The 19,048-nt window shown below is 44.0% G+C and overlaps 1 protein-coding gene across 6 annotated transcripts in view; it reads left to right on the forward strand.

Annotated features, from left to right (window-relative positions):
* Positions 1 to 19,048, forward strand: part of KTN1 (kinectin 1) — a 146,339-nt gene that overhangs the window by 55,171 nt on the left and 72,120 nt on the right. For all 6 annotated transcript variants that reach the window (XM_061612467.1, XM_061612470.1, XM_061612465.1 and 3 more), the window contains 6 exons: positions 1,981 to 2,157; positions 4,592 to 4,722; positions 6,365 to 6,481; positions 7,375 to 7,515; positions 11,669 to 11,775; positions 14,086 to 14,218. In XM_061612467.1, coding sequence (XP_061468451.1) covers positions 1,981 to 2,157; positions 4,592 to 4,722; positions 6,365 to 6,481; positions 7,375 to 7,515; positions 11,669 to 11,775; positions 14,086 to 14,218 — 806 coding nt within the window. The remainder of the gene's footprint in view (positions 1 to 1,980; positions 2,158 to 4,591; positions 4,723 to 6,364; positions 6,482 to 7,374; positions 7,516 to 11,668; positions 11,776 to 14,085; positions 14,219 to 19,048) is intronic.

Genomic DNA, 19,048 nt, shown 5'->3' on the forward strand with positions numbered 1-19,048 from the left:
TATGTCTTGTGGGATGTAGGATTTCTTCTTCATCATACAGACCTCAAATATAGAGTAGCTCTTTGTATGTTAAAGCCTGTATTTATTTATTTTTATGTAAGTATTGATAAGTTACGTTTTTCATAAAGATACATCAAGGCAGCTTGCAACATATACAAAGACATTATAAAATTAAAAACCAATTAAAAAGTCATTGAAAACATTAATAAAAGCATAAACAAATACTGCATTCGTTGGAAGAAAAGAAATCATGTTAAAAGGCCTGTCTAAAAAGTTCAGGTTTCAAGATACATCTGAAAGAATGAAGGGATGGTTCCTGCCGAACCTGTGTTGGTAGGGAGTTCCACAGGGCAGGGCCTGCCACACTAAAGGCTTGGTCCCTGGTGGAGGCCTACCAAATCTGGTTGGGTAGCAAACTGGCAACTGGTGCAGCTTTTTCAGCAGCAGGGTAACGTGTTGCCTGTAATCTGCTCCTGTCAGTGGTCTGATTGCTACCTACTGCATTAGTTGCGGCTTCCAGACCAGATACATTTTTTTTAAAATGTGTTTTTAAATTTGTATATTTGTTTTTAATGTTTTTAATTGTTGTAAACTGCCCAGAAAGTTTCAGCTATGGGGCGGTATACAACTGTTGTTGTTGTTGTTTTTGTTGATAATAATAATACAAGGGCAGCCCCACATAAAGCATGTTACAGTGATTGGGGTTACCTCTGCATGGAGCAGCTAATACTAGACTGTAATCCAGGTAGGCCCCCAATTCAGATCTTTCCCCTGACATGAGCTGACACGGTGGCCTTGAACAAAGTGCTCTTATCTGTCACAGTGCTCCTTTTAATCTGTGGAAGTAACACTGACCTACTTTATGATGTTGGAATGTATGTTTTAAAAACGTTCAATAAAGTGTTGGCAGTCACATAAATATTCTTCCTAAGAGTTCAGTTGTTGTGGCACACTGAGGTGCAAGATTAGCCATGAGCCCCTTATTTCATGATGACAGGCTGACTATCCTAATATAAAAATAATTGTTGATATAGTGCTTTCAAGTGTCCAAAGCACTTCACGTGCATTGTCTTATCATCCTTATAAACATCCTTCTAAAGTGAGTGAGTGGTGTTACTCCTCTATTACAGATAGGGAGGGCTGAAAAAGCTTGCCTAACACCACTAAGTCACTTTATGACAGAGGCTAGATTTGAACTGAGGATTCCTTGATTGCTAGCTCAGTCTCTTGGCCTCTATGCTCCGTGGCTAAGTAGGAATAAACTTAGTTTGATGGAACACATTTAGGATGAGTTGGAAGAAGGTTAGTGAATCTAACTTTAAAAAATATTTTAAAATATTGTTTTAACATGTTTATCAGGACAGCCTTTCCACTATCCCATTGGTAACTTTGAGACTGGATTACTACAGTGTGCTGCCCTGGTCTGGAAGCTCCAGTTAGAGCAGAATGCAGAAAATAGACTACTGATGGGGGCAGCCAGACGACAGTATGCAACACCTCTGCTAAAACAACTGCACTGGCTGACCCATATACCACTAGACCACAACCAGGGTTGTTCTCATATTAATATACAAAGCCCTGAACATGGCTTTGGTCCAGGATTTTTAAAGGACTATCTGAGCCTTTATATCCCAACTTGATCACTGAGATCACCTGAAGGAGTGTTGTTACTTGTTGCCCATGTTTCTGCTGGCTTCAACTAGAAGTCGGGCATTTAGTGTCACTGGTCACGTGCTGTGGAACACCACTTTGAGGCATCCCTGTTTTTGACTTTCAGGCGTCCAAAATACTTTGTTATGCCGACAGGCCTATTCAGTTTAACTTTTTTCGAGACGGGCCAGTCATTTTTATGATGATTTTGTATTGTTTATGGTTGTTATGTTTTATGTTACTTGCATATTTTGTTGTACATATGAGGGGGTGTTCTATAAATATCATTATAAATAAAAGATGTATTCCATTTGTTTCCTAAAATTCCAGTTATGACGTTGGTAGATGAGCCTGTGATTCATGCAACGACGTACATCCCTTTGATGGATAATGCCGACCAGAACTTGGGAGTGGAAAAGAGAGAAGCGGCTGACTTGGTGAAACAAGATGGGATTGAAGGGCTGCAGAAAAGCAACTCCAAGAAGCTGAAGAATGAAACTGACAAAGGTGCTGCCGTAGAGGCGATGGCTTGGCCAAGGGACTAGTGGGTAGTGCTGCAGAGCTTGGAGTTGTGGCCAGTGCAGGAAGGATTGAGGTTTCCCTTCCCGTCATTTTTCTGTCCTTCACATTTGAGGAGAAAAGTATGAAGATGTGGGCAGATACGCAATTTCTTGTAAATGGGTGGGACGCAGAGGGGATCTCTTGGAGCTCTTAATAATTTTAATCTTGCAATTTAATTAGTTTCACCCAGTCCCTTTCTCCCTCCCTCCCCCCCGCACCTGATAGGCCTCTGTAAATGACATTTCAACCTAGTCAAATGCTACAGCTATGAGGGACGAAGCAGTTTTTTGCTGAAAGCACTTACTGATTGTTAAATAGTACCAGAAGCACAACATGAATAGGGCATTTGGGGGTGGGCTGGATGATGTGTGGCAGATAAAGAGACTGAGGGCAGTACTGCATGTTACAGTTGCAGCAGGATATGCTAGCAGGCCTCTTTGGCAGGATATCTTTTTAGCAGACAGTGTGACGGAAGCAATGCCTGTATATACACACATCAACCCTTGTGTGCATGGCGAGTAATGGATGTGACCTGCGTCGATCGTAACATGTAGGGGTGCCATGAGGCAGGTAACTGATTCTGTAACCTAGATCTGGTAAATATACATATTACTTGTATAAGAAATTTATGTGTTGCCTCTGCTCTCTCTCTCCCCCCCCCCCCCCGCTGTATTCCTATAGTCTAGCTTCATTTTGCCTGGGCGACTATGTTGCTTGCTCTTACCCTTCCCGTCTTGTTGATTCCATAATCTGTAACCCTACCAAATGTAGCTAATTCTTGGGATTTGTCCACCCAAAGTAGAAATTCTCCCTTTTACTGAGCAGTAAGCTGCTTCTCGAGGACATTGTGGAAGGCTTTTCTCTCTGTATGGGAACCTTTGAGGACACAGCTTCGAGCCAAGTGTTCCATCTCCCTGGTCAGGATATTGGCGCTGCCTCACTTTGATGTTTGAATTGGGCTGGCCTGTTTGGTTAAGGCTTGACACTGGTTTGTGTTAGGGCAGCTACATCCTGTTGGCCCATTCCAGAGATGGTCCTGTTGTGTTGCTCTGGCAATAATCTGGGGCTGATGCAATCCCTCGGATTCTATACAAAAGTTGCCATCCCCTAGCACAAATGACTTCTCAGGTATGGAACATATGTAAAAGGTAAAGAAAGGTGTCCCCGCGCTTGTAGTGCGAGTAGTTTCCGACTCTTAGGGTGACGTCTTGCGATGTTTACTAGGCAGACCGTATATATGGGGTGGGATTGCCAGTTCCTTCCCCGGCCTTTCTTACCCTGTAGCGTGCGCCTGACCACAGATGGATGGAAGGCTGAGTGGACCTCGACCCCTTTTACCGGAGATTCGACTTCCTCCTTCCGTTGGAATCGAACTCCGGCCGTGAGCAGAGCTTTGGCTGCGTTACCGCCGCTTACCACTCTGCGTCACGGAGGGTCCTGGGACATATGTACTCTGATACTATCACTCTTATACTATAAGGCAGCCTTCCCCAGCCTGGTGCCTTCTGGATTTTGCAGAGTACGGCTCCCATCATCTCCAGCCAGCACAGCTGGGGGGGGGGGCTGATGGGAGTTTTAGCCCAGAATACCTGCAGGGAACCAGGTTGGGGAAGGATGCTAGAAAGACATTATAAGGAGCGAAGGACTTGAGAAATGAATGTGCTTCCTCAGACATGTTCTCTAGTGCAGCGTTTGCCAACCTGTGGGAAGCCACGAGCAAGATGTTTTTCTTTACTTCATTGTGCAAGCCTGCACAACTCTACTCAGAAATAGGCCCCATTCAGTTCAGTGGGGCTTACTCCCAAGGAAATGGAAATAGGATTGCAGCCTTATGGAAATCTGGTAGGTTTGTTAGGTTGCAGATTGGGTGGAAGGTTGCCAGTTTCCTATCCCTGTCGTCACCCAGATGCCGCAAAATAGCCCATCATTGTTCTGCATGAGTAGAATGCAGGTCTCAGTCACTCACAGATATGTGCATCGTAGGCTAAACTGTTGTTTTTAGACACACATAAAAAAAGACTTTAGAAAACGAATCCAATCCTGCTTTCAAAAGGTTCCCCATCCTTGCCCTACAGTCTCCATGTATGGCTGCATACACACCATACACTTAAAGCACATCCCCTCCCCCCCCAGAACTGTAGTTGATCCCTCACAGAGCTACAGCTCCAAGCACCCATAACAAACTACCGTTTCTAGGATTCTTTGCGGGGGGGGGGGTAGGTACTTCAGATGCATGGTGTGTACACAGCCGGTATTACTCAGAGCGGCTGATCAGATGTGACAGCTTCCCTTCCCGCTTATGCCTGCTGTTTACCACCATGACAGGAAAAGCTTACATGAAAAAATGTAATAAGCACATTGCTGTTTGGTTTTATTGCAGAAAACGCTGAGGTTAAGTTTAAGGACTTTCTCTTGGCTATGAAGAGCATGATCTTCACAGAGGAGGAGGCCTTGAGTGTGGTGGAGCTGCTGAAGGAGAAATCAAATGTGATCCAGGATGCTTTGCAGAAAGTAAGCTCTGCTTTGGGTGACAGCACTTGACTGGAAAGAAACTTGTTGGGTGTTGATGTTTTACTGTCTTCTCATAGGGTGCCCTGATAGATTTGCTGAAGGGTGGTCTACAAATCTTGTAAACCAAATGAATACAAGAACAGAGACTGATAGTTGCTCTTATGCTACATGTTTTGTGCTTTTTACCGACACTGGTGTTAGAAATACTGATCCTCAGAAGTTCCTTTTTGAAGGTTCTCCTTTCCTAGAGCAGAAACTTGCACAGCAAGGATGCAGAACTCATAAAACTGCTATGCTACACAACAGCTTTTATTAGAAATATTAGCTTGGGCAATGCACTTCATGCAGCTGTCTCTGAAGAACAATTGTAGTATTAAGAATATGGTGGATTACAGCATGTTTTCCTTTCTAATTAACAGTTTTCCTAGGACCTTTTTCTTAGTTTGAGATTTGCCTCCTTTGCTTTTGTGTCCTTTGGTGCATTCTCGCCAAGTCTTTTCTGTCTTGGATTGGGTTCCTCCCCTTGTCCCAATCCTAAGGCATTTTCTGTTTGCCTGTCGGGGTGCCCAAGTGTTTAGTTGATACCTCAAGTGTTTAGAAAATGCCCAATATGAGACCTCTTTGAGCAGGCTTGATCATCATGATAAACCATGTTTTATTGTGACAGGAGCACGCTGCAGCAAGTCTTGGGCTTATGCAGAGGTTTGTAGGGAAGGGGCACAGTAGCTCCGCGGCAGGGCATCTGCCTTGCATGCAGAAGGTCCTGGGTTCAATCTCCACCATCTCCAGGTAGGTCTGTGAGAGACTCGCTCTGAAACCCTGGAGAACCACAGCTAGTAAGTGTAGACAGCACTTATCTGGATGAACCGATGGTCTGACTTGGTATTAGGCAGCTCCCTGTGTGGGGGGGGGGATTGGGGGGGGAGGAAATGCATACAAGGAGCTTCAGTGATATAGTGGAGCAGGGACAGGCATGGAGGAGGCACCATAGTTATTTCACAGCAGGAACAATCAAGCCTTCCTTGGGTGCTATCAATCCCTTAGATGCCAAGTAAATAGTCTTTGGGAAAGGGCTATAGATGCTCATTGGTAGAGCATCTATCTGCCTTGCATGCAGGAGAACCCAGGTTCAAGCCACAGCATCTCCAGGTAGGACTGGGAAGGCCCCTGCCTGAAACCCTGGAGACCCACTGCCAGTCAGTGTAGGCAATGCTGAGCTCGATGGTCTGATTTGATATAAGGCAGCTTTCTATGCCCCCTGCGCCTCCCCTGGCACAGCTGCAAAGAGGTGGAAGCTTTTGCTTCTACATTTGTCAGTTTGATAAGTTGCGGTTAGTCATACTGTGGTTAATCTCAATTATGGTTTAACAACCCAGCTTCAAGCCATGGGTTTATGAAACTGGTTTGTTTCAACAAACCATAGTTAAGGTTAACGACACTAAAGGTTTGGATGTAAAGCTAAACTGCATTTGATTTTTTTTTAAAGTGAATGCTTCTCATTTCCTCATGACCGTACCAGAGGAGAGGATGTGAGTGAGTCTGAGGGTCACTGTGGCTCATTGCTGTCATGATAAATCGTAAGTTATCGTGAAGTCCAGCCTGGCTCTTCTTACTTTCAATATTTTGTTGCTGGTTGTTTTAGGCGAGTAAGGGCGAGTCAGCTGCAGCTCTGCATCAGCTTCAAGAAAAGGACAAACTTCTTGTTGCTGTGAAGGAAGAAGCTGCTCTTGCAAAGGAGCAGTGCAAGCAACTCTCGCAGGTACAGCAGCTCCCAGGGTGCATAAGTGCACCTGAAGTGTAATAAAGCCAGATCTATTGGGGAGGAGGGATTGTTCATGGAGACGCAGTTGAGTTTATAGTTACTGGTTTAAGGTTACTGGTTTCCATAAAACAAGGTTTGGGTGTTTAATGTTTATCTTCCTTTCCCATCTTATCAACCAGGGAAAGGGGGACATAACTCAAATGCTATGATGGGGTGCAGAGATGTGAACAGGGAACCATGCATGACCATCTCTACACTCTCCTAACCCTCCCTTTTTGGTGCTAAACAACACATTGCTCTTACATTGTAAGGTTATCAGCTTATCTTTCTCCCAATATTAGCTGTGCCATGATTTTTCGTCCTCCAGCTCTCTCTGAGTTGCCCAATGATTTCATGCTCTCTAAAATGACCCCACTACTGCACCCCAACTCCTGCATCTCCCTCCAGGAATATACACCTCTTCCTCTTGACTCAAAGCATGAAGACTTGATTTAACAAGGTTTACATACTGCTCGATTGTTAAAAAAAACCCAAACAAAAAAACTCTAAGCAGTTTCCAAGAAACATCAATAAACAGTTAAAAATAAGTAATTAAAACATTTTAAAAACAATTTAAACAGCAGTAGACGAAAGAGATGAAAATACCTTGACAACCATGTGTCTGGATAGGCTTGTCTAAACAGAAATGTTTTAAGCAGGTGCCAACGTGTACAGTAGGTGCTGCCGTACTAAAAGAACTCCAGCTTAGTCCCTTAGTACTCTTCCCCAATTTTAAGTGTGGATTAAGTACACCCTCCTGTCCTCACTGGCATCCTGTCCTTGTCAGGCCTTGGCATCTGTTGAATAAGTTTGCTTGCAGAAGCGAGCAAAACCATTTGATGTTCTCCTAGGAGCTGGTTTCAGAGAAAGAAAGAAGCGGCTTGGTTGCAGCAAAGATGCGAGAGAGAATTGGCACCCTGGAAAAGGAGCATGGAGTCTTTCAAAACAAAATCCATGCAAGCTACCAAGAAAGCCAACAGCTGAAGATGAAGGTAAAAACAGGTTATGTTAAAGCATGGAAACTTCTCACTTCTGCTTAGCTAAGCAGCTGCTTTAGGTAGCGACAATTGCCTTAGCAAAGAAGATTGCATTTTGCTTGTCAAGTGGTAGCCTGTGAAATTCGGTGTAGGATTTTTGTCTCCTCTGAGGAGCCTCTGGGGGCGTTTTCATTCGTGAGGCTTCAAATGGTCCCTCTACTTATAATATTGATGCAAAAGTGTCCCAAAAGATGCTTCACAACACAAAGCCTTTCCTTGACATTTGCAGAACAGAAAGCAGATCAGGTGATTTTCAGGTGACTTAAGCCTCAGGTGTGAAAACTAAAAGTGATGGGGGGGTGGGGGGTGTCTCTCCCAGGCCATTTGGCCCAGTCCCTGCACTGCACAATATTCTCCTCCCCCCAGATATGTCTTCAGGAATTTCCCTTTTGTACCACAGTAGTGCAGAAATTTTGTTAAATTTTGTTAAGTATTATTTTAAACTAAGCTTTTAATAGATTGGGTTGTTTTGAATAGCTTAGCCTCTAAAGGTCATGAAAGAAAAATGGCAAGGAGGTACATCAGGCAGTGGGGTCTCACATCACTGGAAATTCCCAGGCCCTTTTCTCACCCGTGCTCACCTTACAGTTTCTGAGATTACATCAGAGTTTGTCCTCACATTTACATGTCTTGTCTATGCCGGGGGTGGGAAGAAAGTAGACTGGGATCTACTGGTAGGTCTCTGGGTGGTTTTCATTAGATTGTAAAGTGCTTTTCTGACAACCAATTGTGTAACAATGGCAGCAGCTAAATACCTTTCTCCAAATAAATTAGGCTGCTGAAATGAAGAAAGCTAGCCAGGAGTGGACTTCTGTGTCAAAAGATTGTGAGCAACATTCAGTTCTGGGACTGAAAACCAAACCTGAGGCTCAGAGTGTGAATTCTAAGTGTGTGTCTTTTGTACCTGTCTCTGTTTGGTAGATCTTGGGGTTCTGATGAAAAGCAAAGTAGATTTGACCCTGTAGTCTGTCCATGCCCAATCTATTTAGCCTTAAGGACTAGAAACTTTTTTTTAAAGTGAGAGAACCTGCCATTTTTGGGATGCTAAGCTCCTGCACCCGTTACCAAAATCTGTGCTTACATGAAATGTAGTCCTGTTTCTTTCTTTCTCAGCTGATTAGCAGAGTCGGTGGCTGCAAGAGCACTGTTCAACCTTGGGTTCCCAGATGTTGTTGGACTACAACTCCCATCATCCCTCACCATTGGAAAAGCTGGCCGGGGATGAACTAAAAACCCAGTGAAGAACAGTGTGCTAAAGTATCACCTTTGTAAGACAGCTAGAAATATAACCTCTTTTCATAAAGAAAACCATCTCAGGTTTTTGTCCAAATGCAGTGATCAAGGCCACTGGCTGTGTCACTGTTGAAAGGCTAGGAGCTGCCCTTCTCATTTGTGAGATGGGTTAGGTGGAAGCGTACTGTGTGTGCGGGTTCACAGGGTTTTTTTTTTATCTGAGCCTTTAGGCAGGCTGCTGTTGCCTACGTTAGAAGCTGGTCATCCCCTGCCATGATAAGTGGACAAACCTGCCTGTGCTGCTGCTTCTAGAAGTTAGTGGCATTGCACGCACGTGGTCACTCCTGTTGCTGCTCTTCATTCTGCATTTGGTTTTTCGTAGCCCAGATGGACAACTATATAGAGCCAGGACAGCAGGAATAGTTTGCATGTGTGCACTAGTGAAAGTGGTGCTGGCCTTTCCCCCATTTGCTTACCTACACTTTCTTGTTCTCTTGGTTCTAGTAGAATCATAGAATCGTAGAGTTGGAAGGGGCCTATAAGGCCATCAAGTCCAACCCCCTGCTCGATGCAGAAATCCAAACAAAAGCATACCCGACAGATGGCTGTCCAGCTGCCTCTTGAATGCCTCTAGTGTTGGAGAGTCCACCACCTCCCTAGGTTATTGGTTCCATTGTTGTACCCGCTGTAACAGGAAGTTTTTCCTGAGGTCGGCCAAAATTTGGCTTCCTGTAACTTGAGCCCATTATTCTGTGTCCTGTACTCTGGGACGACTGAGAAGAGATCCCGGCCCTCCTCCGTGTGGCAACCTTTCATGTACTTGAAGAGTGCTATCATATCTCCCCCCAGTCTTCTCTTCTCAAGGCTAAACATAGCCAATTCTTTCAGTCTCTCCTCATAGGGTTTTGTTTCCAGTCCCTTGTTCATCCTTGTTGCCTTCCTCTGAACCTATTCCAGTTTGTCTGCATCCTTCTTGAAGTGTGGAGACCAGAACTGGACGCATTACTCAAGATGAGGCCTAACCAGTGCCGAACATGGGGGAATTAATACATCAAGCTATTTCTGTAAATGCAGCCTAAAATAGCATTTGCCTTTTTTGCAGCCACATCACACTGTTGGCTCATATTCAGCTCATGATCAACAAGAATTCCAAGATCCTTCTTGCATGTAATATTGTTGAGCCAAGTATTCCCCATCTTATAACTGTGCATTTGGTTTCTTTTCCCTAAGTGTAGAACTTATCCCTATAAAATTTTATCATGTTGTTTTCATCCCAGTTCCCCAGCCTATCAGGATCCCTTTGAATTTTGTTTCTCTGTTCCAAGGTATTAACTATCCCTTCCAATTTTGTATCATCTGCAAATCTGATAGGCATTCCCTGCACCTCCTCATCCAAGTCATTAATGAAAAGGTTGAAGAGCACTCGGCCCAGGACCAAGCCTGTGGTTCCCTACTCATTACCTCCGCCCAGTTTAAGAAGGAACCATTGATAAGCACTCTTTGATAACAATTCTGCAGCCAACTGTGGATCTACCTGATAGTTGTTCCATCCACATTTAGCTAGCTTGCTAATCAGAATATCATGGGGCGCTTTGTCAAAAGCTTTGTTGAAGTCTAGATATATTATGTCCACAATATTTCCACAGGCTACCAGGGAGGTTACCCAATCAAAAAATGAGATAAGATTAATACTGGCAGGATTTGTTCTTGATAAATCCATGTTGGCTTTTAGTAGTCACTGCATTGTTTTCAGGGTGCTTACAGATTGATTGCTTTATAGTCTGCTCCAGAATTTTCCCAGGGATTGATGTCCGGCTGACTGGTCTGTAGTTCCCAGGTTCCTCCTTTTTGCCCTTTTTGAAGATGGGGACAACAGTAGCCCTCTTCCAGTCATCTGGCACTTCACCCATCTTCCACGATTTCGGAAATATAATTGATGGTGGTTCCAAGAATTCTTCAGCCAGTTCCTTCAATACTCTAGGATGCAGTTCATTGGGCCCTGCAGACTGCAACTTGTCCAAAGTGATTAGATATTCCTTGACCATTTGCCTATTGATCTCAAGCTCCAGTCCTGCCCCTTTCGACATCACGTTTCCCAGGAGGGTCATAGACCCTCTTTTGGGAGAAGATTGAGCCAAAGTAGGAATTGAACACTTCTGCCTTTTCTTTGTCATCTGTTATTTTGCCACCGTCATTGAGTAGTTGTATCACCATTTCTGTTTTCTGTCTTTTACTATGGACGTACCTGAAGAAAGCTTTTTTGTTGCTTTTAGCATCCTCTTACTGAGCTTTAGACACCATCCCTGCAGTTTTGTGCTACCTGTCTGTACTCTTCCTTTGTTGTATGTCCTTCCTTCTACTCCCTATATGTGTCCATACAGTAGTTCTAGTAGTAGAAGTGGAGGGAACAGGGACAAATAAAAGGGTGCCTACAAGGTACTCAAACCGTCTGGAAGGTGGATTACAGTTGAATGCGACAAAATTTGTGTTTGCTCAGTTTGTACTTGGATCTCATGAACTGCATGAAAGCCTTGGAATTAGGAGTCTCCTAATCCTTCCCCCTATCTTACTGTGTCTTAGTTCCTGATAATATAGGAACGGAAACTCTGTTTGGGGAAGGTTTGGTTGGGTAATTGCACATACCCAGTCCTAGGTTCAGATCTTTGGCCTTGGTAGTTATAAGGGGTCTTGGATACCAGAGCTGGGAACAGCCTCTGTTCAAGACCTTGAAGAGCTGCTGCTAAGGTGGGCCAGTAATCTGGTTGTGTATAAGACAGTTTGTTGTGTTTTCTCCATTCAAAAGTAGGAGTTGTACAGTTTGTTTGTTTTTTGATAGTTCAAAAGCTGGTTGTGTTTTCTTCTTCTCCCTCTCTAGTTTCAGCAACTTCGCGAGCAGATGGAGGCAGAGATTAATCGCCTGAAGCAAGAAAATGGGATCCTGAGGGACGCTGTCAGTACTTCTACCAACCAAATGGAAAGCAAGTACGCTAATCGGGATTCCACCAAAACATCAGTATTATGGTCTTTAACCTAAAAGTCACTGATAGAAAGTGTTCTTGAAGATTGTGCCTGGTCTAGCTCTAGTTAGGATACCTTGGTTTGCAGTGTATTGAGGAACTTGGGGGTGGATGAAAAGATGCATTGTGGGCCATGAAGGCAAGCAGGATGTTGTTGTTTTTCTTCACTTATTACTGTAGTATTATTGCTCTTCCAAAATGTAAAAAAGATCAGTCTAGTGTGAGGTGTGCTAATACTCCCCATTCATTATTTTATATTTATTGTATTTAGTTATAAAAATATTTGTATACCACTATTTCATTAAAAACATCCAAGCAGTTTACAACAAGTTAAAAACAACAACCATAGAAAAAAACATTTAAAATACAATTAAAAACAAAGGTCAGCTGTTGCAAAAAAGCATGTTCTTGGTGGAACAGAAATGTTTCAGCAGGCACTCAAAAGTTAAAACAGAAGATGTCTGCTGAATCTCTGTTGGCCGAGCATTCCAGAGAACTGAAGGCTTGATTTCATGTCGATGTTAAATGAGCCTTGCCAACTTTGGGGAAGACCAAAGCTGCTCCTACAGATGATCTCAGTGATCGAGCTGGGATGTAAGGGTACAGGCAGTCCCTAAGATACCCCAGACCTCCGTTCAGGGCTTTGTAAATTAATACATTAGAGGCTCAGTATTAATTTTCCATTGGTTCAAGTCTTTTTCAGCTGTTATGCCGTATCTCCACAAAGTTCCTGTTAGTTTGTTTTGCAGTTTAGGGCCAAGCAGTAAAGGTTTGGCACAAGAACTTCTTCCTCAAAGCAGAGGCTCTCATAGTGCTGATGACTATAGCTACTGAAAGTTGGGATGCCAGTGTTAGAATTCTAAGAGGAGAAGTCTATCCAGCTTTTGCCAACTCTTCCACCCCATAGCTTTCAAAAAAACACTGCTCTCCTGATAGTATTACCAGAGCTAAGAGCACTGCCTTCACTTTCAAAGTCCAAACCAGTCCTTGAATTATGGGGGACCCATAGCCCTTACATTTGTGAAGATTGTCTCCAAGCTACTTTTTTTTTTTGAAAGCTATTTGGGGGGGGGGAGAGTTGGCGAAAGTTGGGTTGATTCCCAGTTGAAATTAATGGGTCCAAACTATTTATGTCCATTATTTTTAATGGGTCTACTCTCTGAGTAGAACTAGAACTGGATACAGTACTTGGCATGTAACACTGTAGGTGCACGAAACTACCTACTCTTACTGTTTTGGTGAAATCTGCAGTTACACCACAGAGTAAAATTACATCCTCAGGTTGGGGGGGGGAATTGTGTGCGTGTACAGTGCATATTTTTCAAATTTCATTAGCTGCTTTTAATACGTGAAGTAAAATATGTGAATTAATACGTGAACAAGATCCTCCGTGGCGCAGAGTGGTAAGCGGCGATAATGCAGCCGAAGCTCGGCTCACGGCCGGAGTTCGATTCCAACGGAAGGAGGAACTCGAATCTCCGGTAAAAGGGGTCGAGGTCCACTCAGCCTTCCATCCATCCGTGGTCGGTAAAATGAGTACCCGGCATATGCTGGGGGGTAAAGAAAGGCCAGGGAAGGAACTGGCAATCCCACCCCATATATACGGTCTGCCTGGTAAACGTCGCAAGACGTCACCCTAAGAGTCGGAAACGACTCGCACTATAAGTGCAGGGACACCTTTACCTTTACCTTTAATACGTGAAAGCCTGAATACATAGAATAGCAAATTTCATTTCCGCAAAAGATTGCTTCACTGGATACTTAGGGGCTTGGGGGGGGGTTTAATGGTTACTAGTTCTTTGTTTTTAAAGATTGTTTTATTATGTTCATAATATTATGTTCATAATATTGAAAAGTTGCTTTTTCTTGCTGTTATATTTGCCATGTTACTGTTCTTTTTTGTTAGGAAATTGTTTTTGCAATTCTTTTTGAGTTGTATTTCTGTTGACCTTGTTGCAAGCCGCCTTGAACACAATTTTTTGTAGAAAGGCTGCATACAGATACAATGATGATGATGATAGATTCTGTATTTCTGATAGCTGAGCTCTCAATTCTTCACTGAAAGTGGGATTTTTACAGCAGATGAATTGACAGTCCCAGTAATTTTACAGTGGCATATTTCAGAGTAGTATTCTTAAGTGCTCAAAATATTCTCTTGTGCTCAATTGCCAGTGGCAACAGTTTGGCTTTTTGCAGATGCAAATATGCTTCATTTCCACTGCCACATAGTATCTTGCCTACAATGTGGAAACCAATCTTCTTTCTTTGTATCTAGACAGTCGTCAGAGCTCAGCAAACTGCGCCAGGATTGTGCTAGGCTTGTGAACGAGCTGACAGAAAAGAATAGCAAACTGCAGCAGGAGGAACTCCTTAAGAAGAATACAGAACAAACTGTCAATCAATTAAAGGTGGGTTCTGTCTTGCCTTCCACGGTTGAGATACCAGTTTCTGCTCTAAAAATGCAAATCGGGTATGGTCAAAGTTGCAAAGGGAATTGTGGTTTTGCACAATTGGCTGGGTCGTTACCAGTAGGCTACCACATTCAGCCCTCATTTGTCTGTGCATGAAGAATGTGGAAGTATGCAAGTTGTATCTCCTAAAGGCTGAGAAATCTTTGTGAACTTCAGGAAAACTAAAGTTCTGTGACTCCTTCCCTCTTTGCTGGTCACTTCGATTAGCTGGGCTCCAAACAGTGGTCACATCCACACCATACTTTTAAAGTACTCATATACCACTTTAACAGTCGTGGCTCCCCCTACCCCCAAAATCCTGGGAACTGTCATTTGTTAAGCATGTTTGGAAGTGTAGCTCTGTGAGGGGTCTCCTAACAACTCTCAGCATTAATAACAAACTACAGTTCTCAGTTTACTGGGGGAAGCCATGACAGTTAAAGTGGTATAAGAGTGCTTTAAACGTATGATGTAAATGTGACTGGTAGGAGGCTTTTGTGTTGCTTGTGCAAGGAGGCTTTCCCACTCCCTCCTTCTAGTGTCCCTGAAAAGCCCCCCCTAAAGCTTGAGGAATTCTCTGGACTGGCTTTTTCAGGGGGTGTGAGCAGCTGCAGCTGTTCTATGGAGGAAATATTAGATATTTTCTCTGTTTCCTGACTATATCTTCTCCCTGTATCTTCTGCCTTCTTTCTCTATTCCGGGTGTGTGGGACCTCTGGCCTTCAGGGGACATTTGGCTCCCTGCTGAAGCTAAGCAAGGTCAGGTCTGGACAGTGCCTGGAAGGTAGACTGCCTGGGAACCATATGTAAGCCGCCTTGGGTTACTAGTATGAAAAGAAAGGCGGGGTATAAATGTAATAAATAAATAAATACGTGTCATCAGATGTGGGACAGGTAGCAATCAGCTACACAATCATAAGCAACTTAATCACACAACCAATCCCTGCAAAGAGCAGCAGAGTTTGGGAAGTGCTGAGCACAGTACTGGCAGGGCGTAGTGCAAGGCACTTTGACAGGTGAGTTATCTCACCCACCTGTTAAAGTTGGCCTGTGGGGATCGGAACAGATCTGGCCCCCCTGAGCCAAAAAGATTTCCCACTGCTGCTCTTTGTTGCCTGTGGAATTTCCATGTTAGGAAGGCAGCGTGACCCTAAAAGGGTCCGTGGACAAACATGCTGTTTGCTCAAATAGACAGGATATACAAGTGTTATATACTCTTCTTTTAATGAGTTACCAGCTAATGAATCATTGTGACCTGTACTATTGATGAGTGCCAAAAATGATTTAAAAAACCCTTTTGTTGCCAAAGTGGTAGGCATGGGCATCTTACCAGAATGCACCACCACAGTATCTTAACTGAATTCAGAGCTACCACCCAGGGACATTTCTAAATCTAATAAGAAAATCTAATATGAAAAAAACTATATATTCATGTATGTGCCCTGCATATGTTTTTCTGATTGGTTATCGGAAGATGAGTAAGACTGATTGTTATATTTAACTTGTAACCTGTGCTCTCAGTCCTTAAGTGTTCTGTGATAAATAAAAGAATAAAAGCAATAGGAAAAGCCGCATAAAATCAGTAGAATGACAGGGTGAAACAGCAGATAAAATGTAGAAAGGCTGTAGGTAATACTTTTACACAGAGAGACTTAAAGGCTTTTTAAAAAAATGGGTGACTAGAAAGGCCTTGGCCTTGTGGTGGAATTGACATCAATATAGGCGCCAGGTAAACCTTCCTAGGAAAAACTTCCTTAGGAAAAAAACTGTGATGTTACTGGGGCTCGCTAATGCCTCTTCTGTTACCATTTCACTGATGATGATGATAATTTAACAAACAATATCACACAAGGAAAGCTTCAGGGGACACTGTAAACAAGGCTAAATTCCAGTTGGAGAGAAGGGGAAAAAGGAAAAGGAAACTCCACCAATACATACAGGGAGAGAGTCAGATCAGTCCTTGCTAAAAAGGGCAGCTTTAGCCTTCCTTAAACACAACCACAAGCTCTGTTTCCCTAGGTTAAAGAAAGGTCAGGCTGTTCTAGGTGGGAAAACAACAAACACAAAAGACTTGCCTGGAACTCGCAGCCTCTTGCTTAGATTAAAAGCAGCCAAAAGCTAGTCTAGTTTGTCCAGGCCAGAGTGCAAGGCACCACTTAAAACTACAGGGGAACTTGCACTGATAAAAGTGGTTGTTGTCAGCAAATAAAATAAAAATAGAGTAAATGCTAGTTAACTTTTCTTAGTACCACTAGTCAAAGTCCTTAAACAGCCCTGCCCCTCGCTAAGGAAGGAAGCCTGCCTTCCTGCCTTCAAAGGAAGGATGCCTGAGATAATCCTAAAGAGTTAAGCCCCAGCTGATAGTTGAGCCATCAGCCTCAATTAACACATCATTGGCTGGCAGCAGTAGCTGGGAGGAACCAGCCACACATATAAATTTAGAGCACCCTAGCAAGGGAGCCTGCTCCACGAGCTAGAGGGAGCCCCAGCTGACGAAGCGTCAAGGCGAGTTAAGCAGCAGAGCGAGTTCAGTAGCAGGGCAAGGAGGCCAGGGCCCCCCACTCTGCCCATCTGTTCCCTGACCTTTACTAAACCACAGTTTCCAACCCATTGACGTAATAAACCTTAAACAAAACTATGCAGGTAAGAAGCCAGCAGGCGTGTGGGGGCTTTCCAGTGTTTTGCACTGCCTGCAGCATGTATGACTATCTGCCTGTTGGACAGCAGTCGTGGGTGTGCTCTCGGTGCAATGAGCTCCTGGCTCTCCGGGAACAACTTCATTTCCTTGAGGCCAAGGTGACCTGGAAAAGCTGAGAGAGGCAGGTGTGTGGAGGAGGCCTTCAGGGACGTTATAGCTGTGTCCCACTCCAAGGATGATAGGTCTTCTGCTATCATGGAGAACGATGGTCTCAGGGAAGGAGAGCATCCAGCTGAGGAAGAGGGAAACGATCCCTTAGAAGGGACCCATTCCTTGGGGGATGAGCAGCTATCCTCTCGTGCCAAGGATATATCTCCAGGGGGTGGAGGGATCCTTGTAGTGGGTGATTCGATCATTAGGAACATAGACAGTGGGGTGTGTGATGGGCGTGTAGACCGCAAGGTGTTTTGTCTGCCTGGTGCGAAGGTTGTGGATATCGCCCGTCGTTTAGATAGTTTGGTAGACAGTGCTGGGGAGGAGTCAGTGGTCGTGGTGCACGTTGGCACCAACGACATGGGGAAATGCAGCCGTGAGGTCCTGGAAGCAAAATTTAGGTTGCTAGGTAGGATGCTGAAAGCCAGGACCTCCAAGGTGGCTTTCTCTGAAATGCTACCGGTTCCACGCGCAGGACCAGCCAGACAGGCACAGCTTTGCAGTCTCAATGCGTGGATGAGATGATGGTGTCGGGTGGAAGGGTTTGGATTTGTTAGGCACTGGGGAACATTTTGGAACAAGCCGGGCCTGTACAAAAGGGACGGGCTCCACTTGAACCAAAATGGAACCAGACTGCTAGCACTTAAAATTAAAAAGGTGGCAGAGCAGCTTTTAAACTGACTGAGGGGGGAAACCCGACAGGAGCTGAGAAAGGTCCGGTTCGGAATAAACCTCCCCCCTGGGATAAAGACCAAAGAAATGATGACATTTTAAAAGGGGTAGGCCTAGAAGTAGGCATTGTGAGAGCAGGGGCACAGGATATAAATTCAGAAGAGCAAAATTACCACAGGCCAAACCACAAGTGCCAAAGACACTTGAAGAGAGACACTGCTTACAAGTGCCTGTACGCTAATGCTAGGAGCCTCCGAACCAAGATGGGAGAACTGGAGTGCTTGGTCTTAGAGAAGAGCATTGATATAGTGAGCATAACGGAGACCTGGTGGAATGGAGAAAACCAGTGGGATACAGTTATCCCTGGATATAAACTATATCGGAAGGACAAGGAAGGACGTATTGGTGGCGGAGTCACTTTATACTTGAAAGAAGGCATTGAATCCAGCAAGCTCGAAACCCCCAAAGAGGCGGACTCCTCAACAGAATCGTTGTGGGTGGTGATACCATGCCCCAGGAGGGATTTAATACTGGGAACGATCTATCGTCCCCCTGATCAAAATGCTCAGGGAGACCTTGAGATGAGATATGAAATTGAGGAAGCATCCAAACTAGGAAATGTGGTAGTAATGGGTGACTTCAACTACCCAGACATAGACTGGCCGCATATGTGTTCCAGTCATGACAAAGAAGCAAAATTTCTAGATATTCTAAATGACTATTCCCTAGACCAGTTGGTCATGGAACCGACCAGAGGGACGGCAACCCTGAACTTAATCCTCAGTGGGGACCAGGACCTGATGCGAGATGTAAGTGTTGTTGAACCGATTGGGAGCAGTGACCATAGTGCTATTAAATTAAACATACACGTAAATGGCCAATTGCCAAGAAAATCCAACACGGTCACATTTGACTTCAAAAGAGGAAACTTCACAAAAATGAGGGGATTGGTAAAAAGAAAGCTGAAAAACAAAGTCCAGAGGGTCACATCACTCGAAAATGCTTGGAAGTTGTTTAAAAACACTATATTAGAAGCTCAACTGGAGTGCATACCGCAGATCAGAAAAGGTACTGCCAGGGCCAAGAAGATGCCAGCATGGTTAACGAGCAAAGTCAAGGAAGCTCTTAGAGGCAAAAAGTCTTCCTTCAGAAAATGGAAGTCTTGTCCAAATGAAGAAAATAAAAAAGAACACAAACTCTGGCAAAAGAAATGCAAGAAGACAATAAGGGATGCTAAAAAAGAATTTGAGGAGCACATTGCTAAGA

Source organism: Rhineura floridana, chromosome 2, assembly GCF_030035675.1.
Source record: "Rhineura floridana isolate rRhiFlo1 chromosome 2, rRhiFlo1.hap2, whole genome shotgun sequence".
NCBI lineage: Eukaryota > Metazoa > Chordata > Lepidosauria > Squamata > Rhineuridae > Rhineura > Rhineura floridana.